A 26075-nucleotide genomic window follows, 5' to 3' on the forward strand; every position below is an offset into this window, starting at 1 on the left:
AATTCTAAAAAAAAGAAGGAAAGAGGTATGGGAACCAACAATCAACCCCCTTCTCTCCCATTGGGCAGCTCCAAGCCCTCCCACTCCCCTCCCTTTGAGGCTCTGTCTGACGACCTCCTTGTGTCACAACTTTTTATTGTGTGCCTACTATGTGCCGACTCTGTGCTTTGAATCCTCCCGTCTCAGTCCACAGGGTGTGAAGACATTAATCAGGTATACAAGGAACCAAGTGAGGGATTTGGAGATCCTGGGGCCTGTTCCCAAGGAAATCAATAGAGCATTGAGAAGAAGGCTGGGGGACGAGCAGATGGTGTCATGGTTACTGAACTGCCATGTAGTGAACTGTGGTTCAAGTCCCAGACCTGGCTACTTAAAACTCACACCGGGCACATGTGCATGGGTGCCCAAGATCCCGAGAGGAGAATGGAGGAGAAGGGATTGCGGTGTGGCCATCCCCCCTGGGGGTGATTTCTAGCTTTCTGTCTCTCTGTCTGTCTCTGTCTGGCAAGCACACGCACCCTATAGCAACAATCATAGAAAAAAGAAGGGTGGGATAGAGAAACCTCATGGGCTCAGGGGTCAAGGAAAGCCTCCAAGAAGGCAATGGCTGAACTGAGGCTCGAATCAGCAGAAGCAACCAGACCTGTGAGAGTGAGGAGGAGAATGATCAGTGGTGGGGGCAGTGTTTAAAGGCCTGTGGCAGCAAAAAAGCTGGGGTGCTGGAGAAATAGCTAGGAGGCCAGGGGTGGTACAGTCAGGGTGAGGAGGCTGGAGTCTTGCTTGAGAAGGAGGGCAGACCTCAAAGCAATTTATGGGAACTGGGTGAAGCGATTCCATCCAGGTTTTGAAGGATAGGATGACACTGTGGCTCTGCCTCTCTGGCCCTGTGTTCTGAGGACCCAGGAGCCTACGGTTCTTAAGTCTGTACTTCCTCCTGCCTTTTCCATGGCTACCGCACAAAGGTGAGTGCTGAGTCAAAGTCTTGGCTGAAGCCGGGCAAGCTCCATGGGCATGGTCATGGAGCAGCCCGGTTGAGATCCCCAGCTCTGTGCCTCTCACCCCTAAGGAGCTCCAGCACCCACAGCCTGGTGCTGGGTTCAGTGCTCACTCTCCAGACGGGCCAGGAATTATGCTTTAAGCAGCTCCCTGGGGGAGGAGGGGGCCCAGGTGCAGACGGTGCGGGCCCTACATCCCAAGCAGCCATTGCCTTCCATCCTGTTGACCAAACACCCAGTTCACTGTCACACTTTCCATTTTTCTATTCTCTTTTTTATTTTAGAACATCTTAAATGTTTAATCCTTTCTTTACAAGTTACCACTTTTGATTAAGAAAACTTAAAAAAATAATAATAATAACTCACAGCAAACAGCAGGCTGTGACACACATCCATTTTCAGAGTCCTGCTTTGCGGGGTGTCTGAATGCACCACTTGGGTCTCTGCTCACACTTCTTGTTTTTCCACATTTCTTTTTAAACTCTTCAGAGTTCTTACAGAATTGTTTACAGTCCTTAGAGTATTCTTCAGCCGTGTGAGCCCAGAGAGGGTGCTCCACTGGGGGTCGTTCCCCCAGTGCTAGGAGGGGCTGGGTTACTTGGTTGTCTTGGTTGCAGTTTTTAACACTAATTACTAGTGGACTGACCTGCCCCCCTCTCATTGACGTTTGGGTGACAGATCTTTGTTTTAAATGTGGTCTTAGGTGGTTTGAATGGGTGCTCTGCTGGGACGTTGATTTTGATTCTGAAGGCCCTGTTGTTACATGGAAGGTTGTCAGGAACAGTAACCCCTTGCCAAGTCATAAATTAACTTCCTCAGCCTGGGTGGTTCAGGAAGTTTTTCACTCCACATTTGTGGATTTCTTCATCAGCCTCCTGCTGGCCACCATCATAGATCCGGTGCTGCAACTTTGCCTGAATGCTGTGCTTTTCCCACAGTTAGTATGGACACGGACTTAGGCTGGAGCCCCTCCAGACCTTGAAAACTACGGAAGAATGGAGCTGTCTTAGTTGAAAAGGATCCTGGAATCTCAGCCTGGTGAGTGGGCCATGGAACATGGGTTCAAGACTCAGGGGCAGCAGGTGGCATGGAGGTTAAGGTGACTGGATCCCACGTGACTGGCTGCACAGTTGTGTCCTGGATCCTGCAGCTTGAAAAACACACTGGGCGCATGTGCATACGTGCCCAAACTCCCAAGAGGAGAATGGAGGAAAAGGGATTACAACTTGTGGTGTGGTCATCCCCACTGGAGGGTGATTTTAGACTCAGGCCTTGCTTAGGTGGCACAGTCTATAGCACGTACTGTAATGCAGTGCTGGAGTCTGGGTGGCCAGCCACGGGTTTGGATCCCCAGGTTGATCTGAAAAGATCCTGGGTGCGAATGTGCACGCGTCCAAGATTCTGTTAAGCTGGGGGCTGGGAAAGGGAATTGCAGTGCAATGAGACCCTTTTGAGGATACTCTTTTCTCTCTCTCTTTTTCTAATTATTTTATTTAACTTTATTTATTTTTTATTTTTATTTTTATTTGACTGAGAGGGACAGAGCCAGCGAGTGAGAGAGGAAGGCAAAGTGAGAAAGCAAGCCAGCAGGTCCAGGACTTGAACCGCAGTCAGCCATGTGGGAGTGCAGCATCCTTAACCACCATGCCACCTACTGGCCCCTCACTCTTTTTTTTTTTTTTTAATTTGCCAGAAGGCAGTGTGCTCCCTGGAGAGAGGTAGAGAAAGGGAGAAACCACTCACCGTGAGAAAAGGCCACGTTGCAATCCTTTCTCCTCCTTCTCTCCCTTCTGAGCATCCATGCCTAGCATGGTTTTCAAGTTGCTGGGTCCAGGACCAAATTGTGTAATTGGCCATGTGGGAGCCAGCCACCCTAACCATCATGCCATGGGCTAGCCTGCTTTCCTTTCTCTCTCATATGTACATACATGCTCTATCATGAAAAAAATTTTTAAAAAGTAGAAAAACTAGGGACCAGCAGGTGGCATGATGGCTAGGGGTGCTGGACTCCCACATAACCAACCACCGTTTGATTTCCAGAGCTCATGGCTTGCTTTCTCAAGTTCCTTCTCTTTCTCTCTCACTGACCTTCTCTGGTCAAATTAAAAATAAATAAATAAAGTTAAATAAAATAATTCTTTTTTAAAAAAATTAGAGAAACTGACTCGGGAAGCTAGACAGCGATATGGTGGCAAAATGTGACACTACAATGCTGACCACATGAGACAGTTCTGAGTTCACATCGGAGACCTCACTGACACACCAGGCACAAGTGTGCCTTTGATCTGGAGCTAGTCAAAGCTGGGGGTGGATCGTGGCATCAAGACTCAGTTTGGGGTGCCTGCTTCTCTCTCTCCTTTTCATTCGTGGAAAAAATGAAAGAAAGAAACAGAAAGACAGACTCAGATTCATACACAGCTCCCCTCTGCTGGCTGTGGGGCTACAACGGGTGACTTTGGCCATCCAAGCTACTTTGTCTCCTCTAACGTGGGTGTAATTAGTGATCTCCTTCTGCATAATGCATCGCCCCAATATTTGGCAGCAGCTTCAAATAATATATGCATGTTATCTCGGTTTTTGAGGGTCAAGAATCCAGGGACGTCCACTCTGGGTGGCCTAGGGTATCTTGTGTGGTTGCAGTCAACTGTCACCTGGGACTACAGCCATTTGAAGCCCTAACTGGAGCTAGAGGATCCACTTCCAAGGTGGTTCACCCACATGGCTGGCAAGTTATTGCTGGCTGGTCTCTGTTCCTCCCACATGGCCTTCTCCTCAGTGCTGCTTGAGTGTCTTCACAACATGGTGACTTACTTCTCCAACAGAGCAAAACCAAAGCCACGTCCTTCCACAATATCAACCCTGCTCATGTTGGGGAGAGGGATGTACATAAGGCCATGAGTACCAGGAGGTGGGGCTCATGGGGGTGCATCTTGGAGACTGGTTGCCATGGTGGACTCATCATTCCCACTAGGAAGACATGTAGTGAGCATTCACTGAGCTCATGTATGTGAAGTGCCTGATAGGTAGTAAGCACTCAACAAGGGATCACTGTGATTAGCCTGAGCAAAAACTTACCATCATGGACCTGCTGATCTCTCTGCATCATGTCTTAGCATCCCTAAGACCTTCCACCACCATCTTATTTAACACAATCTCTTTTTTTTCCAAATAATTATTTTATTTAACTTTGCTTATTTTAATCTGACCAGAGTCAGACAGAGCGAGAGAGAGAGAGAGAGAGAGAAAGTGAGAAAACAGGCCCCCAGATCCGGGACTCGAACCACAATCAGCCATGTAGGAGTCCAGTGCCCTTCATCACCACACCACCTGCCGAGCCCAATTTAACACAATCTTTACAGGCACCCCCTGTGTCCAAGCTCTGGGCTTGGTAGTAGTGACACAGCAGTGACAAAGATGTACCCCATTTTTGTTATTTAGACATACATCCCAGGGACATAGCTACAAGGGGCTTGCAGGTAAGGCAAGGGGACCTGGCTATGGAAGTAGTGACAAGCTGTAGAACTCTGGGGATACATTAAAGATAGATGGGGGTGTGTGTGCACGCACACACATGCTTGCCCTTTTCCCTGCCAGTGGGTGCATGTGCTTACCAGAGAGAGAGAAAGCACCCCCAATGGGACATGACCATGCCACAATCTCCTGTTTTCTACCTCTTCATCCCTTGGGCATGCATGTATACACACTCAACATGTCCCTAAGCCACTGGGGCCAGGATTTGAACAGCAGTGGACCAGGTGGGATCCAGCTTTCTATGCCAGACTTAACCCACCATGCTATGGGACCAGCCAGGTCGAGTTGTTTTTGAAGTACAGGTGGTTCCTGACTTACAATAGTTTAACTTAAAATTTCTTGACTTTACAATGGTGCAAAAATGATGTACAGTCGGTAGAAACTTTGAATTTTGAATTTTGATTTTGATTATAAAATGGGTTTTGTGTTAGATGATTTTGCCCAATGTAGGCTGATGTAAGTGTACTGGGCATGTTTCAGGTATGCCAGGTGCAGCTGGGGCGCTCAGTAGTTAAGTGTATTAAATGCATTTCCAGTTTACAGTTTTTTCAACTTACCTTGGGTTTACTGGGATGTAACCCCGTTGTTGGTCAAGGAGCATCTGTATTGGCTGCTGAATGGGATGTGGGCTTAGAGAGAGTCAAGGATGCGGCCTGGCTTCCCGACCTAAGCAGACAAGACAGTGTTGTTGTGACCATGGGAAGAGCAGGTCAGGGTGAGGGGGTCAGGTGTTCGTTCCCAGACCTATCAGGCAGTAGGGTGAAATGTCAAGGAGACAGTTAAATATGACTCTGCTGTTTGAGAGGGAGGCCGGACGGAAGATGTACATTGAGGAGGTGTCAGACATAGGTGGTGTTTAAAGCCAACGTCAGAATGAAGTCAGCAGGGAGCGAGTGTAGAGAGTAGCAAAGGGTACCCAGTTCCTCATGCAATTAGAGGTCAGAGGAGGAGAAACCCTCAAGAGAAGGAGCAGAAGTGCCACATGGTATGGGAGGGGAAGAAGAGGGCTACCCTGGGACAAAGCCACAGTTCCTCTCAGCCTGCCTTTCTCACCTCCAGCCCCAGCCCACGCAACACCAAGGCCAGACAGGCCCCATAGTGCCCCCCCATCCAAGGCAGTGGCTGGGTCTCACAGACGGCTGTGAACACCCCCAGAATGTTGGGCCATTCCACCCCACTTCATTTCTAGTCCTTCATCACTCGATTCACCTCTCATGCCCCATTCTGTCTCTCCCTTACTGACAGGGGCCAGCACTTTCATTTTTTAAAGAGGTTTTTGCCCAAGGTATGTGCACTTTGCCAGAGAGAGATGGACAGAGAGAGGGAAAGTGAATAATCACCTCCTTGTGGGAGGATGGCCATGCTACAACCCCTTCTCCTCCATTCTCCTCTTGGGATCTTGGGCACACAACACATACACCCAGTGTGATTTTTCAAGTCATCGGGTCCAGGACTTGAACAGTGGTCAGCCATGTGAGAGTCCAGTGATGTAACCACTGTGCCATCTGACAGGGTCCAGCATTCCCTCTCTTCATTTAGACTACCTCGGTTAATGCAACCATAGCTAGAGCTAGCCTTTCTAGTAGCAGCAAATAGAGCAGATATGAGTGGGGAACTGGTTAAAGCAAAGGGCTATGAAGGAAAGAAGTAGGATTGGCAACATCTCAAAAGGGGCTTGGGGTTGGATCAGCAAGGGTCTTGATTGCCATACCAAAGAGTTTGGACTGAGGAGGGAGGAAGAGGGAGCCACAGAAGGTTCTGAATTTGAGAAATGATGCATTCAGGTGATTTTTGCTTCAGGAAGAGCCACGCTAGATTCTGTTCCTGGCCTTGTCCCTAATTAGGTCGTCTGTGCGCACAGGCCAACTCTGGCTCTGCAGTAAGGAGGGGCAGGGCAGGGCAGGGCAGGGCTGGGAGATTCTGCTCTGTAGCAGGTGGGGGTGGCGGCCGCAGACGCAGAGGCACCATGAAGCAGGGAGCGCTACCAGGGAGGCAGCAGCTTCGCTGGCTCCTCCACGTTTCCATGAGGGCAATGAGGCTTATATTAATGAGAGGTAATTATGGACACCCGGATGAGCCTAAGTATAGCTCATTGACAAAGGCAGCCAGCTGCTTCTCCCTGCCTATTTTAAGACCTCCCTAAGGTGAGGCTCTGGCTGCCCCAGATGTTGGATGGTTGAGGGACTGGTGTCCAGGGAGCCAGGAACCCTGACCAAGGGAGCTCAGAGGGAGTCAGTGTGGCCAGACGCTCAGACCATCCTCACTCAGAGGAACCAGAGAGGGCAAGGGGCCAATCCCAGGTCAGAGCCAGTATCTAGCAGAGTTAGGATTTGAATCCAACTGCAGCACTTTCCATCCTGCCATGCAGCACCCCTAACTTGGAAGTTCTGGCCTATCCCCAAGAATCACAATATAGCGAGGTGAGGAGGGGAGCAGTGATATTTATTGAGCACCTAAGTGTGAGAGTCATAGTCTAAGTCCTCATCATAGTCTTAGAAAGTAAGGGTCCCCCTCCCCATGTTCTGAAGAGGAAACTGAGACTCACGAGAAAGATGTCACAGTGAGGAGGAAAAGGGTAGACTCCAGTTCTGTTTTCTTGTTAAGTTCCCCAGGGAACAGACTGGTTTGCATACAGAATTTCCTTGGGGAGTCTCTTAGGAACACCTGCAGAAGGTGAAGGGTTTAGGATTGGGCAGAGGGAGGAGCTGAACCTCACCAGTCACAACAAAGGTCTCAGCTCATTCCCTGGGGATCTTGAATGGACCTTTAGGGATGGGGCGAGGTCCCTCTGTACCCCACATCAGCCAGTTACTCCACACAGGCTGCCTCTGGGCAGGGAGTTTGACCTGAGCTGAGGCATCTCCCTTTGGCTGAGAGCAACCCATAGCGAGAACTTGTCTGTGAACTGTCAGCAGCGGGTTCTCCTGGCAACCAGAGGCATGAGTGCCTCCCACAGAGGAACCCTGGTGGCCACCATAGCATACACTCTACATCCATTTCCAGAGCCTTTCTCATTCTTCTGTGCCCAGATGAGAAGAACCAGCCTCTTCCCTCAGGAAGGTTATGGGAACCAGGGCTCATTTTCTTTGTGCTAAAAGGACAGAGATGCTGGGGGAGGGGAGGCCATCCATGAGAATGAGGACCAAAAGTGTAAGTGACCAATTTTGGAAAAGGGAAAAAAAAAAAAAACCACTATCAAAAACCTGTAGGATGGGAGAAAATATTTGTAAACCATATTATCTGGTAAGGGTTTAATATGTAAACTATATAAAGAACTCCTAAAACAAAATAAGTAACATCCTAATTCTAAAATGGGCAAAGGATTTAAATAGACATTTCTCCAAAGAAGATAGACAAATGGCCAATAAGAACATGAAAAAATGTTCAGCATTATTAGGCATCTGGGAAATGCAAACTAAAACCACCATATGATACCACTTTACACCCTCTAGAATGACTATAATAATTCCTTTTTTAAAAAAGAGGAAAATAGGGGTCAGCCCTGTGGCCTAGTGGTTAAAGAAGCTGGATCCCAAATGGCCAACTGCAAAACTATTTTGTTTGCCTCACAGTTGGCTAGCTTGAATGATAACTTTTTTGGAAAGAGAATTATTTTATTTTATTTTATTTTATTTTTAATTTGACCAGAGAGAGAGAGAAAAAGGAAAAGTGAGTCCCAGGTCCAGGACTTATGGTCAGCCACGTGGGAATCCAGTGCCTCAACCACCATGCCACCTGCTGGCCCCTGAGCTGTAGCTTTTATTCACGCATAGAGCACATGGGCCTCCATTTGGACTCTTGTTCTGGGCCCTATAAGGGACAGACTCACTGATGCCAGAGATCCTCCTACCTTCATGGCACCCTGTCCTCTTCAAACCCAACTAACTAGCTGATCCCTCTCTGTCTTGTCTCCCCAGGATAACTGCCGCCCGGGAGGAGCAACCCGGGCGCCCCACTAGGGCAACGGCCCCTGCCCCTCGGGCCGGGATCATGAAAGGCCTCGGTGACAGCCGCCCCCGCCACCTCTCTGACAGCCTAGACCCGCCACATGAGCCCCTGTTCACAGGGCCTGACCGCAACCCTTACCTGTTATCGCCCACAGAGGCCTTTGCCCGCGAGGCCCGCTTCCCTGGGCAGAACGCCCTACCAGGGGATGGGCTCTTCCCGCTCAACAACCAGCTGCCGCCACCCAGCAGCACCTTCCCCCGCATCCACTACAACTCCCACTTTGAGGTGCCAGAGGAGAGTCCCTTCCCCAGCCATGCCCAGGCCACCAAGATCAACCGGCTGCCTGCCAACCTCCTGGACCAGTTTGAGAAGCAGCTGCCCATCCACCGCGATGGCTTCAGCACCCTCCAGTTTCCCCGTGGTGAGGCCAAGGCCCGTGGTGAGAGCCCTGGCCGCATCCGCCATCTGGTACACTCAGTCCAGAGGCTCTTCTTCACCAAGGCACCCTCTCTGGAGGGCACAGCGGGCAAGATCGGTGGCAATGGCAGCAAGAAAGGTGGCATGGAGGACGGCAAGGGCCGGAAGGCCAAAAGCAAGGAGCGGGCCAAAGCCGGGGAACCCAAGCGGCGCAGCCGCTCCAACATCTCGGGCTGGTGGAGCTCCGATGACAACTTGGACGGGGAGGGTGGCGCCTTCCGCAGCAGCGGCCCAGCCTCCGGGCTGATGACTCTTGGCCGCCAGGCGGAACGCAGCCAGCCACGCTACTTCATGCACGCCTATAACACCATCAGTACGTCAAACGGGGCTCCTGGTCTACTCTGACCCTCAGCCATGCCCACGAGGTCTGCCAGAAGACTTCAGCCACCTTGGACAAGAGCCTGCTAAAGTCCAAATCCTGCCACCAGGGTCTCGCCTACCATTACCTGCAGGTGGGTCTCTGCCAGGGTCAAGGGTGGATTGAGGGTTGTGGGGGCGGCACCAGTTTTGAGGCCTAGCTGTACCGGAGAGTCACTTGGAAAGGCACTCCACTCTGCGACTGTCGCTCAGCTATGAAACTGGTGACTGGAGGTGGCCACTAAGGAGGGGAATCCTCCCACAGGTCATGATTGCAGCAGATAGTGATTAGGGCCCTTCTGAGCCCAGCCCTGGGTACAGACTCACCATCTCCCTGCCCTGTGGGATATAAATCTGAAAGTGGGGCCATCCCACCACCTCGCAGGAGAACTGCATGGGTATTCTGATGGCCAGCCTCCTGCCTGCCACCCCCATCAGATGGGTGGGGACCACATCCAATGCAGCCATGTGTCCTCAAGGCCCAGGACAGGGTCTGGTATGGAAGAAGTGCTCAGGAAGTGTGAGAGAGGAAGAGCCAGATGGACACATGGACAAGTAAGTGAACAGGGCTATACAGAGATCAGTAAGACACAGTTCCTATCATCAAGATACTGGGAAGGAGGAACAGACAGTCCTGTCACCCTTGGTAGAATGAGATAGAAGCTGCAAGAGCCCAGGAGGCCCCAGCCCAGCAGGGGAATGCTTTCTTCTTCCAGTGCTAACACTTAACTGAGATGCTTACTATGCATCAAGGCCACCCTGCTTGAAAGCCACAGCTGCTCAGAGATATTCCTGCCACTGCTGCCCCTCCCGCTCCCCACTCCCCACCCTGCAGCAAGCAGGGACTCCAGCAGAGACTCCCAGGCAGGGCAGGGCATGTGGCCATGATCTGGTGGCTTCCAGAGGCAGAGCCCAGGCGTGGGTGGAAGTCACAGGAAGCAGATTCCAGATGGAAGGGGCTGCTCCTGTGAGTAGCGAGCCTCTCATCCTAGGAGGCGTGCAAGCACAGGCCTGGCCACCACTCAGGAGCCCACAGTAGATGCATTTTGAACCAGGTGAACTTCACAGTATGACAAACCCTGAGCTCTTACCATTCTATATACAGTTCCAGAGACACTGAAATTGGAGAAAGTAGGCTATTTTATTTCAGTAGGACCTTGGAATCTAGGCAGTATTTTATATATTTAGGCTTTTGTAGCTCTCAATCCACTTCCTAGGTTTAGAAACATTAGGGAGGGCGCTGTGTTGTGTAAATGTGACCTGGCTCTCTCAAAATGGTGTAGTTTTGTCTGAACATGTGAAAAGGCTCTGAAACATCAGAAGAGAACCGTCCTGCGGGCCCTGACACTTGTGCTGCCTGTTTGGGGTGACAGGAGGTAAGGTTAGTGGGTAGGTTGGCAACACATTCTGAGAGGGAAGTCAAGCCACATTCCCCAGGGACAGTGAGAGAGATGGGGACAGAGCAGCAAACGGTGTGGGAGGGAGAATGCGGGCCCTATTGAACTGCTGGGCAGTCAGCTAGGGACTATGGGAAGGCTGGGGCTGGGCAGCCCTGGGTGGGGGTGGGCTGCGCTGGATTCCCACACGGCCAATCACGCGAGTGTGTGTTTGCATACGTGATGAAGAGTGGCTGCACCGCATACATGGGAACACAGGGACCAGGCATCTGTGGAGACGTGTGCAGCCCGGCCCAGGGTGCGCCCTGTGTGTGTGGGAGTGAGGACACAGGCAGGCAGGCCCGTGTGGAGAGGTGTGTCTGTAGTGCAGTGGTTTCTAGTGCAAGCGTGAGCAGGTGTGTAGCTGTGAAGTATGTTGGGTGTCCATGTCGTGTGCACGTGGAGGGGTACACGTGCTCCGTGTACACATCCTGTACAGGTCGAGGCGTGGCCCGTGATCGAGGGGCCGCTGTTGTGTGTGTGTCTTGGTGAAGTGTGTGGTGCCCAAGGGTACTTGCCGTATACATGTTGACGTGTGTACACAGCAAGGCATGTTCTGTGCTCTGGCTGAGGTGCATGTAAGCACCAAGATGTGAGTGTGGGTTCATTGCCAGTGTCCACCCACTGTGTGTGCCTGACAGTGTGGATTAAGTGACCATGGGGTGTAGACTGCGCACTGCCCAGAGCAGCTGCCAGAGCCTGGCCTCAGAAGGGCAGAGGAGGTGCCCTGGGTTAGTCACTGCCACCATAACCATTGGGCACCAAGGGACCAGGCTGCCCTCACAGCTGTGACCTCACTTGCCTTAGCAGAGCACCACTCTCTGAGGTTCAGGTAAGAAAACCGAGCCCTTTCTCCACCGTGTGACCACCCCTCCCCAGCCCACACGTGCGCGCGGACACCGCAGCACTCTGCTCTCTCTACCTTGGTTTGGCCACCTGATGGGTAGGTAATGGCAATTGGCTCTGGACACTCACTTTCAAACTGATGTGTCAGAGGCCTCTGATCCCTAAAGTAGGCTCAGGGTCTGGTTCCAGATCGGGGGGCCTCTCTCGGCAACCCCGCCCAGGTCTGCTGTTCTCATCTGCCCAATGGGCTCATAGCCATCTCCCGAGACTGCGTGAGTATCCTGGTGGGAACGTAGCAGGTGCGCAGTGAGGGCGCCTCGTTTTCCAGGCAGTGACCCCGAGGCTGGGCTGACCCTGCGTCACCCCGTTGAACCTTACCACCTGCCCCCATCCCCAGGTGCCGGGAGGCGGTGGCGAGTGGAGCACCGCGCTGCTGTCCCCGCGCGAGGCTGACACCGCGGCCGAGGGGCCCATCCCGTGCCGACGCATGCGCAGCGGCAGCTACATCAAGGCCATGGGCGACGAGGACAGCGACGAGTCCGGTGGCAGTCCCAAGCCCTCACCCAAGACCGCGGCGCGGCGCCAGAGCTACCTGAGGGCCACGCAGCAGTCGCTGGGCGAGCAGAGCAACCCCCGCAGGTGAGCGCGCGGCCCCGCCCCCTAGACCCCCACCCCCACGCAAGCCCTGCCCACTTAGGAGTTCTGCTCCCTGAGAGGACCACCGCTTAAGGGAGCCCCGCCCACGGGCCCGCCCTGCCCCTCGGAGCCCCGCCCCTTCAGGCGAGCTCCGCTCCTGGCAGTCTCGCCTCCAAGAGACTCTCAGGGGTGTGCCCAGCCCACAGGTGACCATGCCCCTCGGCCCCAGATCCAGTCGAACCCTCCTCCTGTAATGATCCTATCCTGCTGGTGAACCTGCGCTCAGGTGAGCGCCATCCCTGAGATCCTCATGCTTAGGAGGACCCTGTACTCTGACGAGTCGGCCCTGAAGAGCTCCACTATTTGGTGAAGCAACCTAAGAGCCCCAGCCCCTGCTAAGCCCTGAGCACAGGTGAGTCTCACCCTTTGGTAAACTCCGCCCATGATGGAAACCACTCTTGGGTGTCCGGGCCAGGAGCTGCATCCCCAGGTAAAGTTCACTCCCAGGGAACAGCCCCAGCAGATCCTCCTAGGTTAGGAAAACATGCCCTACTGAGCCTGTCACTTGTCCCAGCACTGCCTGGGGAAGGCTGACCCACGCCCCGCCCTTGCTTCCGTAACTGGTCCTTATGGTGAGCTCCAGCTTGAGGAGGTGAGGAAATCAGAGACAGTCTTTAGTTGTCCCAACATCCTACCAGGAGTTCCATCATTTGAGCCTCATCCTGCTGCATTAAGACTTGGGAGTGGGGCCAATTAGTGGCATGGTGGTTAAGACACTGGACTCTCACATGGTTGCCCGTGGTTTGAGTCCTGGAGCCAATAGCTTGAAACTCACACCTGGGATGTATGCATGCATGCCCAAACTCCAGAGAGGAGAATGGAGGAGAAGGGACTGAGGTGTGGCCATCCCCCGGGGTGGGGGGGGGGGGTGATTTCTCACTTTCTGTCTCTCTGGTGAGCACATGCGCCCTACAGGAAAAATCTCTTAAAATTTTTTTTTTAAATAAAAGACTTGGGAGTTGGAGGAATCAAGCTTATTCCCAGCTCTTGAGCTACTGGGGCCATGAGCCAGACTTTGTGGAGGAGATAGCCTGGGGAGACTGGAGTGTAGGGGAGAGGGCAGGTCAGATGACGCAGCACCAGCGCAGGCAGGGGCGTTGGGCTTGGGACAGCCAGGAGTCTCGTTGGCTGAGCAGCCAGGGAAGGGCCTCTCAGCTGGAATTCAGAACACCACCGGCCACCTGGTCTGTCTCTCTCTGTCTCAGCTTGCTTATCTTTGAAGAAGCTGAACTGGATGATTTCTAAAACCTCTTTTAGTCCTGAGATCCTACAATTCTCTGAATGACCAGTGGGCTTGAAGTTAGTGGGGGCAGGACTGGGCCTCGTTCACAGGCCTTGAATGAGAGGGAATCCCCAGGAATAGTAACAGCTGCTGTCTGGTAGGGTCTCTTCCTTGCTTAGCCAGCAAGGCCACTGTACCTGCCCGAGGACACTTTTTTCTTTTTTTTTAAGAATTCTTTATTGGGCTGGCAGGTGGCGTGGTGGTTAAGGGCTCTGGACTTCCACATGGCCGACCACGGTTCAAGTTCTGGACCTGGCAGCTTGCTTCCTCACTTTCTCTCTCTCTTTCTCTCCTTCCCTCTCTGGTCAAATTAAAACAAATAAACACATAATGTTAAATTAAAAATAATTCTTAAAAAAAAAAAAGAATTCTTTATTGAGCCAGTAGGTGACATGGTGGTTGAGGTGCTGGACTCCCACATGGCCAACCACAGTTCGAGTCCTAGGCCTGGCAGTTTGCTTTCTCATTTTCCTTTTCTCTGTCTGCCTCTCTCTGGTCAGATTAAAAATAATAACAACAACAAATAGAATTAAATCAATCAATCAAAAAAATTAATTCTTTAATTTTATTTATTATTGTTACCTTTTGTCTTTGTTATTACCAGAGACAGAGAGAGAGAAAGTGAAAAAGCAAGCCACCAGATCCAGGACTCAACTGCGGTCGGCCATGTGAAAGTCCAGCGCCTTAACTGCTGACCCCTGACTTGGGACACTTTAATTTGCCTCACTGCATTCTCACCACAGCCCTCGCTGGGAAAGGCAGGGGCATCTCCCTGTAGAGGTGAGAAAACCGAGACATAAGCAAGGGGCAGCAACTTCCCAGTGTCACTCAGCAGAGGAAGCTGGATTCCAGCCTCGGCCCTCCTGTCTTAGACCTGAATTGTTGGAGGCTTGGACATTATACCCAGAGCAGGGGGAGGGCCAGGGTCAGGTAGACGTGAGAGAGCTTAAGGAGTTGGGGCCATTGGGGATGAGTGGTGTGTCTTCAGGGGCCTGATAGAAGCCACCTGGACATCACAGCAAAACTGATGCCCTTTGGGCAGCCCTAGCATAAGGTCAAGCCTGTGGGTTTTGAACTCCCCCTCAGCCTTCCCACTCCTCTGTTCAGTTTCCAGAACTGTCCTAGACTTGCACAGAGAAAAGAGTGTTGTAGAATTGGCCTGGGCTGGCCTGGCCTGGGCTGGCCTGGGGCTTGAAACAGTCAAATGCAAGCTTGTGCTGCCACCTTGTGGCTGAAGCAGGCATGACAACCACCTGCTCATCGTCCCCTACACTGTTCAGGCTGGCAGTGACTTCCATTTTTCTCTGTCACTGGGTGACCCTAGGCCTTAATTTCTCAAACTGAGCAATAGGTGACCTGAGCCCCATCTGTTCCTCCCCCCTCCCTTCGGCTTGAAACGGTCAAATGCAAGCTTGTGCTGCCACCTTGTGGCTGAAGCAGGCATGACAACCACCTGCTCATCGTCCCCTACACTGTTCAGGCTGGCAGTGACTTCCATTTTTCTCTGTCACTGGGTGACCCTAGGCCTTAATTTCTCAAACTGAGCAATAGGTGACCTGAGCCCCATCTGTTCCTCCCCCCTCCCTTCCCGCCCAGGAGTCTGGACCGCCTGGATTCAGTGGACATGCTGTTGCCCTCCAAGTGCCCAAGCTGGGAAGAGGACTACAACCCGGTCAGCGACAGCCTCAATGACTCCAGCTGCATCAGCCAGGTGAGGGTGGCAGGCAGGCCAGAAGGTCGGCGGGCTTGGGAGAGCCCTGACTCCCACCTGAGAGGAGGACAGGCGTCCAGGCCAGCCCCTGCCAAATGCTTCCCAGGTGTCTTCACTGTGCTTCTGCCTGGTCTTTGTTCCCGAAGCTGCCTGTGTGTGTCTCTCTGCTCTACTGACCATCCTGTGGCCGGAAAGTTACTAACACACATGGCCTGAGCAGAGATCCTGGGGAAGGAGGCCACTCACTGAGCTATGAGGACAGAGAACCAGAGACCTAGGTTCAAGTCCCAAGTCCCAGCCTTGTCACTGACAGCACCATCCCAAGACCCCTGAGCCTCAGTCTCCTACAGAAGGGTGGTCAGTCCTATCAGAGATAGACAGCTCCTCTATGTGAGGAATAAAGGAGATAGTGAACTTAATGTGTTCGGCAAAGGGTAGCTGCCTTTATGGTTATTCTCATCATCTTGCTGTGTGACCTCAGCCAAGTTACTTCTCTACTCTGGACCTCTGTGCCTGCCCGCTTAGTGGGAAGTTGGACTTCCAGGGCCCAGCCGGCTCTGCCACGAATCACCGTAGCACTCTGCTGCACCTTTAATTTATATGCTACTGTCCGCCGTCTGTCCTTGAATTCTCACAGCTACCCCACGAGGTGGCCTTATTATCTGTATCTCACAGATGATAAACTGAGGCTCAGAGAGGTGAGATCACACAGCCTGGAGGAAGCAAAGCTGGGCGGGCTCTGGGGCTAGCCCACCCAGACCTAGACCTAGACCCCAGTCCCTGCCGTGTGCACAGCACGTTAAGGTTTGCAGAGGGAGAATAGTCAAGCTGGAGGGCACCCCCATGGTGTGGATGGAGCAGGGCCGCTGAAAGGGCAGAGACCTGCTGCTAGTTGCACAGGTAGGCAGGGGCAGTAGGTATAGACAGGGCAGGACCAGGTCTTGACCCCACTGTGTGCAGGTCTGCGGCCAGGTCTGTGGACTTGCTAGAAATCTTTGCAACCCCATCTCCTCACCACTCCATTACTCCTGGCCTGGCCAAGCCTCTTTCCACCCTACCTCAGACATTCAGGAGGGTAACTTCAGACGTGGGGACCCTCTGCCCCTGCTACCCTCACACAGGACCCACCAAGACTCATTATGTTTGCTCTTCCTTCTCCCAAGAGCATCCCTCTCTCAGATCTCCGCAGAGCTAGCTCTTCCCCAGGGTTCAGGTCTTGGCTCTGAGAGGCCTTACCTGGTCGCTGCGTAAAGGAGCCCCCGGCACCATCATTACCTGGAATCATACTGCTTATTAACGCCCATCTCCCTCTTAAGACTGGGATCGTTCTCCAGCAAGGACTTACCATCTTGTCCCCTGAGTGTCCCCAGTGTCTTGCACAATGCTTGGCACAGGGCAGAAGCTCAGTGGGTGTTTGTGAGTGGACACCATCCCTCCCTGTCTCTCCCACCCTACCTTGGTCTCTGTCTCTGCTTTCCTGTCTGCATCTGTCTCCCTGTTTTTCCCTCTCTGTTTTATTTCATGCTTTTCTCCAAATTTCTCTAGTGAGTCTCTATCTCCACGTTTCTCTCCGTCTGTCCCTCTTACACCTCATCTCCGTCCCCTGCCTGGCCCTGGGACACCTTTACTCTCTGGCTACACTAAACTGCTCATGGAACTGGCTAGACTGGAGACCCCAGCAAGTCCCACCTACCACCCCCGCTGGCTCCAGTTCTTTTCTAGTCCAGGGTCTTCTGATACCCTTCTCCCCACACTGTCACCTCCACAAGCTTTAGTGACCCAGGCTGAAATCCAGGGTGTCTTAGCCTAAAAAGAACCTCTGGGCTCTGTCCCTAATCTGCATTTCCAATTGGGCTGCCCACCCAGGCGACTGGCAGCAGGCAGAGCAACCTGGTTCCAGGGGCTGGACCAGATAAAGGACTTATTAATGGCAGATTACAAGTCCTCTGTGATGCTCAACCTCAGGAGTGAGCCTCCCATCCCTGGAGAAAGCTGAGTGAGACCTCCCAGCAACTGGGCCCCAGTCTGGGGAGGAGGTTAGACCAGCCAAACTCAAGTTCTCTTACAGCTCAGCCTGAATCCCATCCCAGCCCCCGCTGTGGTCCTCCATAACCCTCCCCTCTCTTTCCTGCAGATTTTTGGACAGGCCTCCCTGATCCCCCAGTTGTTTGGCCATGAGCAGCAGGTCAGTATGTTTGCCATTCTCTTGCACCCCAATCCCAGAGTCCAGGGCTGGCACCCGAGTGATCCCGGTACCCAACCTGGGCAGGTACAAGCAGAGTGACCAGGAAAGTCTCTTCCAGTAAGGATGGGCTTGAGGCTCACATTGGTGTTCTGATTCTCCACTCCTTACTCCTATTGCTTCACTTCTCTGTGCCTCAGTTTCTGCTTCTCAAAACCAGGAAGTACCAAGCAAGGTTCTGTGGACGGGCAAGGAGTAATCCCACCATAATAGGAAGCATCCCTGAAAGTCTGCCAGCTCCCTCCTCTCCTCTCCCAACGTCTGGGTCAGGCTCAGGGAGACTTTGATTTTGAAGAATTATTTTTATTTATCTTTATTTATTATTATTATTTTCCAGTTTAATCAAAGAGAGGGAAAGAGTGATTGGGAGGGCTAAAGAGAATCTTCTGAGTGATTTTTTTCTTTAAGTTTACTATAGGGTATCTCCTCGTCAGGGAGAAAGCAAAACAGGGAAGGTGAGGAATCACCACCCCACTTCCCCACCATGGCCACACCAATGACCTTTCTCCATTCTCTTCGGGATTTGGAGCACGTGTGCACAAGCATCTGGTCGTTTTTATTTATTTTTTTTTTTTAAGCTCCCTGGTCCAGGATTCCAGCTGTGCAGTCTGCCATGTGGGACCCAGCCACCTTAACGTCCATGCTGTCTGCTGACCCCTTTGAGGCTATCTTGACCTGGATGATGTTTGTACAGATGTTTATAGTGACTGACTAATCTGGATGTTTTTTGTTTTCCTTTGTTATATTTCACAAATAAAAAGTTTTTTTTTTAATTAATCATTTTATTTTAACTTTGTTTTAATTTGACCAGAGAGGAACAGAGTGGGAGAGAAAGTAAGCCATCAGGTCCAGGATCTGAACCATGGTCGGCCATGTGGGAGTCCAGCACCCTTAACCACCATGCCACCTGCCAGCCCCCTGGGAAGACTTTTATTTGACCAGGTCAAGGGCTGGGAGCTGGTGGCATTGACTTCCAGACCATAGCCCCCTGGCCCCCTGACTCTAGAAAGAACACTGCAGCAGACCTTTAAGGATGTTGGGATATTGGAATAAATGCAGAGACTTCTCCACTTTCCAGAAATTCATTCTCTGAACACCTAGCCTATCTCTGGAAAAGGCCCTCTCTTCCTTCCCAGGTCCCAAGACCAGAAAGGGGGGCAGGAAAGGTGCTCTGGGCTTAGCCCCTCATTGTGGCCACAGTGGACAAGGGCTTATCCAAGGCTGTGCATCCCACAGGGTAGAACTGGGACCCAACCCACATCTGCTTCCAGCCATAGATGCCATACGTGCCCCTCCCCCATACCACAGTTCCTCTTGAACTCATTGTCCCAGTGGGTATTTTGGAAGTCCACAGCAGGCCAGGCAAGCTCTTCCTCCTCTGACTTCCACAGACACGTGGTAGGGATGTGATGGGTTAAAATACAAAATACACACAGTAGGTCCTCCGGAGTGTGCCCATACCAGCAGCCCAGAACAGCTGACCTCCCTCCTACCCTCAGATGGAGCTTGGGAGTCCCAGTAGCAGACAGAAAGCCAGTGTTGGTGAGAGCCTCAGAGAGCTGCTGTTCTTGGACACCTGGGCTTGAAGGGATTACTCAGTACTGGTTCCTGAAGAATGGGCTACAGAAAAATCTCTGATGAGTGCCGTGATTCCTTCCCGGTTCATCGTCCCCACTCCACAGAGCTGCCTGTGTTAACAGGCACGGGTGGCCTGTGCTTACTTTCCCGGATGCTGTTACAAGCACAAGATGGGAATCATCTCATCTAACCTTGGCAGCAGTCCTGTGAGTTTGGGACTATAATTAGCCCCATCTTGTATGTGGGGAAGCTGAGGCATGGGGCAGATTCTTCATGTTGAGAAGACATGATAAACTAGGACTGAAACCCTGGCCCTCTAGTTCCAGAGCTGTGCTGTTACCGTGTGACCCCAGAGCAAGACCTCGTCATCTCGTTACACTTCAGGTTGCAGCTCTGGTGACTAAATCCCTGTCTTTTTAATACTCCCTTGAAATGAATTTTGGGTGAGCCACATGGCTGGCATTTTAAGTTATCAGTGCTGTCCAGTGGGACTTTCTGCAGTGATGGAAATGCCCTCTGATCCATGTTGTCCCACAAGGCAGCCCCTAGTCCAGTGTGGCTCTTGAACAAGTGAAATGTGGCTGGTGTGACTACAGGACTTGATTTAATCTCAGTTCATCTAAACTACAGAGCCACACGTGGTTTGTGGCTGCCATGTGGAATGACATAGACTTAGCCCTCTCCAGATGCCCTCCAGATTTGGTGATCATCCACCTATGGTTTGACCTCCTAGTCTCGAGTGAACACTCACGATTCCATTTCATGGAGAGGAGGAAAAGCTGACCCAGAGAGGATGGCGATGGCCCAAGGTCACAGCAGGGTCGAGGGCAGAGCTGGTCTTATACTAGATCCATCTCTTCCTCCACATGGCGCTCGCCCCCTTGGGCCCCCTCCCCTGCAGGTAACTGGTGTCCGCCTTTAGTCGGCTGACTCCTCAGCTTATCTCCCATGGTCTTCAGTGACCAACGTGGCCTGCGACATGGTCAGACGGCCACCCCAGAACCCTGGGAGAGTTCATGGATGGTGAGACCCTTCTATGCTAGCTCTGGATTTGCAGGATCTTAGACAGTCATCTCTGGAGGGACACTTAGGGACCACGTAGACGAGTTTGAGCACGGTGCACCATTCCCCACACTGCCCGTGGCAGCTGTCGCTAACCAGTCCTCATGGCTACTACCCTCATTTCAATCTTCTCTTCTCTCACCAGACTGTTGCATCAGCTTCATCTCTGGCCTTTGCCTCCATTCCAGACCCCCTCCTTAACATCCATGCTGTACACCAGGTTAGAGCAATCTTCCTTAAATACGTATTTGGAATGTTGGCCCCACCACTTCCTCATTGGGTGCCCCGGCAACTGTCTTCCCCTCACTGACCTTTGGTTTCTTTGCTTGTAAAATGAGCGGATTGGACCATAAGGTGGTAAATATCCAGCATACCTTCCGCCACCCCCATTCCAACATTCAGGACAGACATTATGAATTGATGGTAGAGCTCTTTCATACTGGATTCAGGTGGGACCATCCAATCTACCACGCATCTGTCAGTGTGGTCATACCAGATGTAATCTAGTTAACATTCTGGAATAATCCACATTTCTCCTCACTGTAGAGATGGGGAGGTTGATACCCAGGGCGGTGAACGGGGCCGTTTACTTCCTAATGGCTCTGTCTGCCTGTTCCATACCCTGAATGATGGGAGGTGGGATGGGCTGAGGTGAGGGCCCCACCGACTATCCAGCCCTCGGCTGAGCCGACTGCCCATCACCCCGTATCCCAGGATGGACCAAACTGGCCCTGACCACCTGCCTTTGCCTGGGCAGGTTCGTGAGGCGGATCTGAGTGACCAGTACGAGGCAGCCTGCGAGTCGGCCTGCAGTGAAGCGGAGTCGGCAGCGGCAGAGGCACTTGACTTGCCGCTGCCCAGCTACTTCCGCTCCCGCAGCCACAGCTACCTGCGTGCCATCCAGGCAGGCTGCTCACAGGAGGAGGACAGTGTCTCCCTTCAGTCCCTCTCCCCACCACCCAGCACGGGCAGCCTCAGCAACAGTCGCACACTTCCAAGTGAGTACTATGATGAGGGGAGGGCAGGTTGGGGCCTTTTTTTGCAAGAAGGCTCCAGAGACCATGCCGGGTGGGCCAGCCTGTGGGCACGCCAGGGAGGAATCCACATCGGGCTGGCCAGCACCGGAGGGAAGGGATGGTTGGGAGCACAGAGGCGGAGGCCGTGGAGCTCAGCTTCCCACCAGTTTGTGAACTAGAGTTCAAACTGAGGTCATAAAGGCAGATGCCACCATTGTGGTGGTGGGAGTTGTTGAAGAAGGCTGGAGCTTGTGGGGGACTTGGCTGCTCTCGGGTTTCAGGCATCCATCTGCTGGTAGGCAGGGCTTACTGAAGCACCCTGCTGAGGTTAATTTGGCGAGGCCATCCTGCAGGAGGATCAGAACCTGCCGTGAGAGGGTAGGATGTGCTCTGAGTCTTTCCAGAGAGTGAGTTAGCGGCTTTCTCTCATATTCACCATCCAGATAATCCTTCCTGATTCTTGTTCTGAATCCTCTGAAGATAGCATATGCATGATCAGAGTAAAAATGGGACCTGGTGTCTCTGAGCCAACCATGAAATCATAGAAAATCAGACCAAAGAAGAGCTTACTCTAGTAGCTCATTTTCCTCCCCGAGCCTCAATTTCTCATCTGTAAATTGAGGACGTAAGCCACATCTCTGGGAGCTCTTGGGGAGATGAAAGCAGACCGTGCATATGAAGTGTTTAGCCAAGGCTTTGTGCACAGTAGGAACGCAACAAGTAGTACCCGAATAACTGCATCTCAGACTTGACTCTCAGCTTCCTGACTGTCAAAGGCAATTGGGGTTCAACTGTTGTAGTAATAGAAAGAGAAACAACCGCTTCAAGTACTCACGTGCTGTTTGCTGTAGAGAAGTGAGCTTAAATCCCATAGATATTCTGTACATAACCAACTTACTGGCTGAGTGGACTGATCTTCACAAGAAACAGAGCAAGAAACTACTTTGTCTCATGGTTGTCTTTCAGATTCTCTCTGGTCTTCCTGCCCTGCCCCTGGCTGATATCTGGGGCAGATTCCTGAGCTTTTCCAATCATAAGGAATAGTCTTGTCCTCAGGTATTAAGATTGTAGTCTGGGGGCTGGCAGGTGGCATGGTGGTTAAAGGCGCTGGACTCCCACATGGCCAACTGCAATTTGAGTCCTGGACCTGGCAGCTTGCTTTCTCACTTTCTCTCTCACTTTCTCTCTCTCTCTCTCTCTGTCCCTCTCTTGTCAAATTATAACAAATCAATAAAGTTAAATTAAAAAAAAAAATTACAATCTGAGGGCCAGCAAGTGGCATGATAGTTAAGGTGCTAGACTCCCACATTGTCCACCGTGGTTCGTGTCCCAGACCTGGCAGCTTGAAACTCGTGCTGGGCACATGTGCATACACGCCCAAGAGGAGAATGGAGAAGAGATTGCGGTGTAGCCATCCCAGTCTGGGGCCAACAGATAGGGCAGTGGTTAAGGTGCTGAATTCTCATATGGCCAAGTGTGGTTTGAGTCCTGGACCTAGCAGCTGAAAATCATGCCAGGCACATGTGAATGGGTACCTAAAACCCTGAGAGGAGAAGAGATCGCAGGTGGCCATGCCCTCAAGGGATGATTTCTCACTTTCCTTCTCCCTGTATCGCTCTGTCTCTCCCAGCAAGTGCACATGCCCTATGGCAAAAACCTAAACAAAATAATAAAAAGAAAAAAGGCAAATGCCAACTTCAGCCAAAAAAAAAAGATTCCAGCCTGGTCTGATTTCACAACTTCAGTTTCAGCCACCTCAAAACCCATGCAATTGTAGCCAGAGCCTGGCTTGGACCAGGGAGCCCACAGTTGGGGGTGTGGGGGGGGTGGTCTGGGTCTTCTCTGTCTCTCATTCTCAGTGGCTGTTTCTGGTTCTTCCAGGTGGGAGGGGAAGGTATCCAGGGCAGGTGCTGTCTGGCATTGGTACTCTGCCCCACCGATGCTGGCCCTTGCCCCTACCTGCAGGCCCTCTTTCTTGGCATGGGCAATCCCCCATCACCCCACCTATTCTTATTCCTCCTCAGCTTTCCACCTGGTAGTCCTCCCCACTCAGCATCTTTTTGCTGGGGGATCCATCCTGCAATAAAAACAGGAGTGGAGGCCCACATCTGTGGCCTACAAATCCAGGAGAGTCCTGCCAGGCTCCTCCAGGCACTCTGGGATGGAGCCATAGGAGCTTCAAGTAAAGGCTCATATTCCCCTATATCCCTACAGCATGGGGCATCCTGGAGAGACATACGGCATCGCTAACAATTCTCTTTAAATAAATCCTCCCCTCACTAGTGGACTCACAAATAGACAAAGACAGGTGATGGGCTATGTGACCAAGAACCATTTGGGTCCCTGTATTGGTCAGCTTTCACTACAATAATGCTGCATAACTACTGCAAAGTCAGTGTAATACAACAATTAACATGTACTTCTTGCTGTCAAGCTTGTCAGCTAGAACAGTTCTCTACATCTTTCATCCTCTTTCCAGCATCAGAGGGTACCCCTGGGACGAATGGCCTAGCCAAGGCGTGTTCCCTGAATGGTGATAGCAGAAGAGAGCAATCCTAACTAACTACGCCCGCACATTGTGAGACCCCTGTTGTGTAACATCTGCTAACGTCCTGTCGGCAAGTCATATGACTGAGTTCAAAAACAAGGTGTGGAAATGTAACCTCTTACCTTTCTGTAAGACACTGTATTCATATGGTGAAGGACTTCAGTACAGGTCGAGGTGAAGAATCAGGGTCAATAATTTAGTCTATTACGGTCCTTTTTTAGGCCACATTTATTCATCTCCCTCCCACATAGAAAACACCCTGGGGGCCAGCATGTGGCACAGTGGTTAAAGTGCTGGACTCCCATATGGCCGACCACAGTTTGAGCCATGGACCTGGTGACTTGTGCTCTCACTTTCCCATTCTCTCTCTTTCCCACTCTCTCTCTCTGGTCAAATAAAACTAATTAATTAAAATTAAAAACAAATAAGTAATTTTAAAAAGAACTTACCCTGGGCCAGCCTGTGTCATGGTGGTTAAGGTGGCTGGATCCCACAGGGCCAACTGAGCAGTTCAAGTGTTTTCCTGGCTTGAAAAACATGTGGGCACATTTGTGTGCATGCCCAGAATTCCAAAAGAAGGGAGAAATAGAGGAGAAGGAATTGTAGCATGACCATTTCCCATGGGGACTGCTTTCTCTCTCTCTGTTTCTCTCTGGCAAGTGCACACACCCTCTAGCTAGCAAGTTAAAAAAAGAAAAGAAAAGGAAGCACTTATCCCTGACACTCAAGTCTCATCCAATCATGGTATACAGATTTCATTTTCGTGATCTGTGTCAGGTCTGAATATGGCCCCTCTTGATTGATTGACCTATGATCTAGAAACAAGTTATCGGAGCCAGCAGGTAGCATGGCGGTTAAGGGTGCTGGACTCCCATGTGGCCAACCACGGTTTGAATCCTGGACCTGGCAGCTTACTTTCTCACTTTCTCTCCCTCTCTCTCTCTCTCTCTCTCTCTCTCTCTCTCGTCAAATTGAAAGAAAGAAAGTTTAAAAATTATTTTTTTTTGGAGAGATTTTTGCTATAGGGTGTGTGCACTTGCCAGAAAGACAGAGAGACAGAAAGTGAGAAATCTCCCCCCGGGGAGATGGCCATGCTGCAATCCCTTCTCCTCCAGTCTCCTCTCAGGATCTTGGGCATGCATGTACATGTACCTGGTGTGAGCTTAAGCCACTGGGTCCAGGACTTGAACTGCAGTCAACTACATGGGAGTCCAGTGACATAGCCATTACGCTAATTGCTAGCCCCGAAAGTTAAATAATTCTTTAAAAATAAATAAATAAAAACAAGTTATCTACCCCTTCTACACATATAACTTGCCCCCCACCCATAGCATACATTGGTGAAAATAGGGACAGGATAATACAATTCACCCTCCTATTCAGAAATGAGGAGGATGTGAATTCAGAGACTTATTGATCCATGTCAGTTTTGAAGTCCTGGGCAAATGTTGGGCAAATTGTTGGGCAAATACTCTGGGATAGGAAACACTCCTTGATTAAGTGCTGGGGTTGATCCCCTAATTTAGCAGTGACCAACCATTTTGGTACCGGGGGCTAGTTTCGTGGACAGCAATTTTTTCATGAACCATGTGGGGGGATGGCTTTAGGATAATTCAAGTGCATTACATCTGTTGCACAATTTATTTCAATTATTATTACATTGTAATATGTAATGAAATAGTAATAGTTATACAACTCAAAAATAAGTATTTGCAGCTTCTCCCCAGTGCTAGTATCATCACCCCAGCTCCACTTCAGATCATCAGGCATTAGAGTCTCATAAGTAGTGTGCAATTCACAGTAGGGTTCACACTCCTGTGAGAATGTAACGCTGCCCCTGATCTGACAGGAGGTGGAGCTCAGGTGGTAATGTAAGCAATGGGGAGTGGCTGTAAGTACAGGAAAGTGTCTCTTGATGTGTGACCTGGTTCCTAGAGAAACCAATCTGTGACCCCAGGGTTGGGCATCACTGCCCTAATTCATTGTTCTCCATACTTTTGACACTCTTCCTTTTCCATCCGTATTTATGGCCACTTCTGCAGAGAGAACATTGGAGAGTATGACCAGCCACCTTAGGGTACCTGAACACCTTTCTTTGCCTTTTTTATACCCAGGAGGATTTTTGCTATAGGGTGCATGTGCTCACTGGAGAGACAGAAAGCAAGAAATTACTCTCCAAGGGGGATGGCCACACCACAATCCCTTCTCCTCCATTTTCCTCTTGGAATTTTGGGCACGCACACACATGCTCTCAGCATAAGTTTTAAGGCACCAGGTCCAGAACTCAAACTATGGTCAACTGCATGGAAGTCCAGCAATGTAACCATTACGCCATCTACTGGTCCTGCTG

General features: G+C 51.3%; 1 protein-coding gene and 1 long non-coding RNA gene across 2 annotated transcripts in view; one reads left to right on the top strand and one right to left on the bottom strand.

Moving 5' to 3' along the window:
• The first annotated feature begins 1933 nt into the window (after window positions 1-1933).
• The window catches only part of DLGAP4 (DLG associated protein 4), a 99171-nt gene continuing 75029 nt past the window's right edge, over window positions 1934-26075 (top strand). The window contains 8 exon segments of the mRNA XM_014586148.2: window positions 1934-2033; window positions 8444-9261; window positions 9264-9403; window positions 11988-12229; window positions 15165-15279; window positions 17414-17464; window positions 20307-20381; window positions 20919-21159. Coding sequence (XP_014441634.2) covers window positions 8517-9261; window positions 9264-9403; window positions 11988-12229; window positions 15165-15279; window positions 17414-17464; window positions 20307-20381; window positions 20919-21159 — 1609 coding nt within the window. The 5' untranslated portion in view covers window positions 1934-2033; window positions 8444-8516.
• LOC102482900 (uncharacterized) overlaps window positions 21392-26075 on the bottom strand; it is a 32500-nt gene continuing 27816 nt past the window's right edge. The window contains exon 4 of the long non-coding RNA XR_001370059.1: window positions 21392-21542. This is a non-coding gene — a long non-coding RNA (uncharacterized LOC102482900). The remainder of the gene's footprint in view (window positions 21543-26075) is intronic.

The sequence above is a fragment of the Tupaia chinensis genome, unplaced genomic scaffold, assembly GCF_000334495.1.
Source record: "Tupaia chinensis unplaced genomic scaffold, TupChi_1.0 Scaffold000115_1, whole genome shotgun sequence".
Classification (NCBI taxonomy): Eukaryota; Metazoa; Chordata; class Mammalia; order Scandentia; family Tupaiidae; genus Tupaia; species Tupaia belangeri.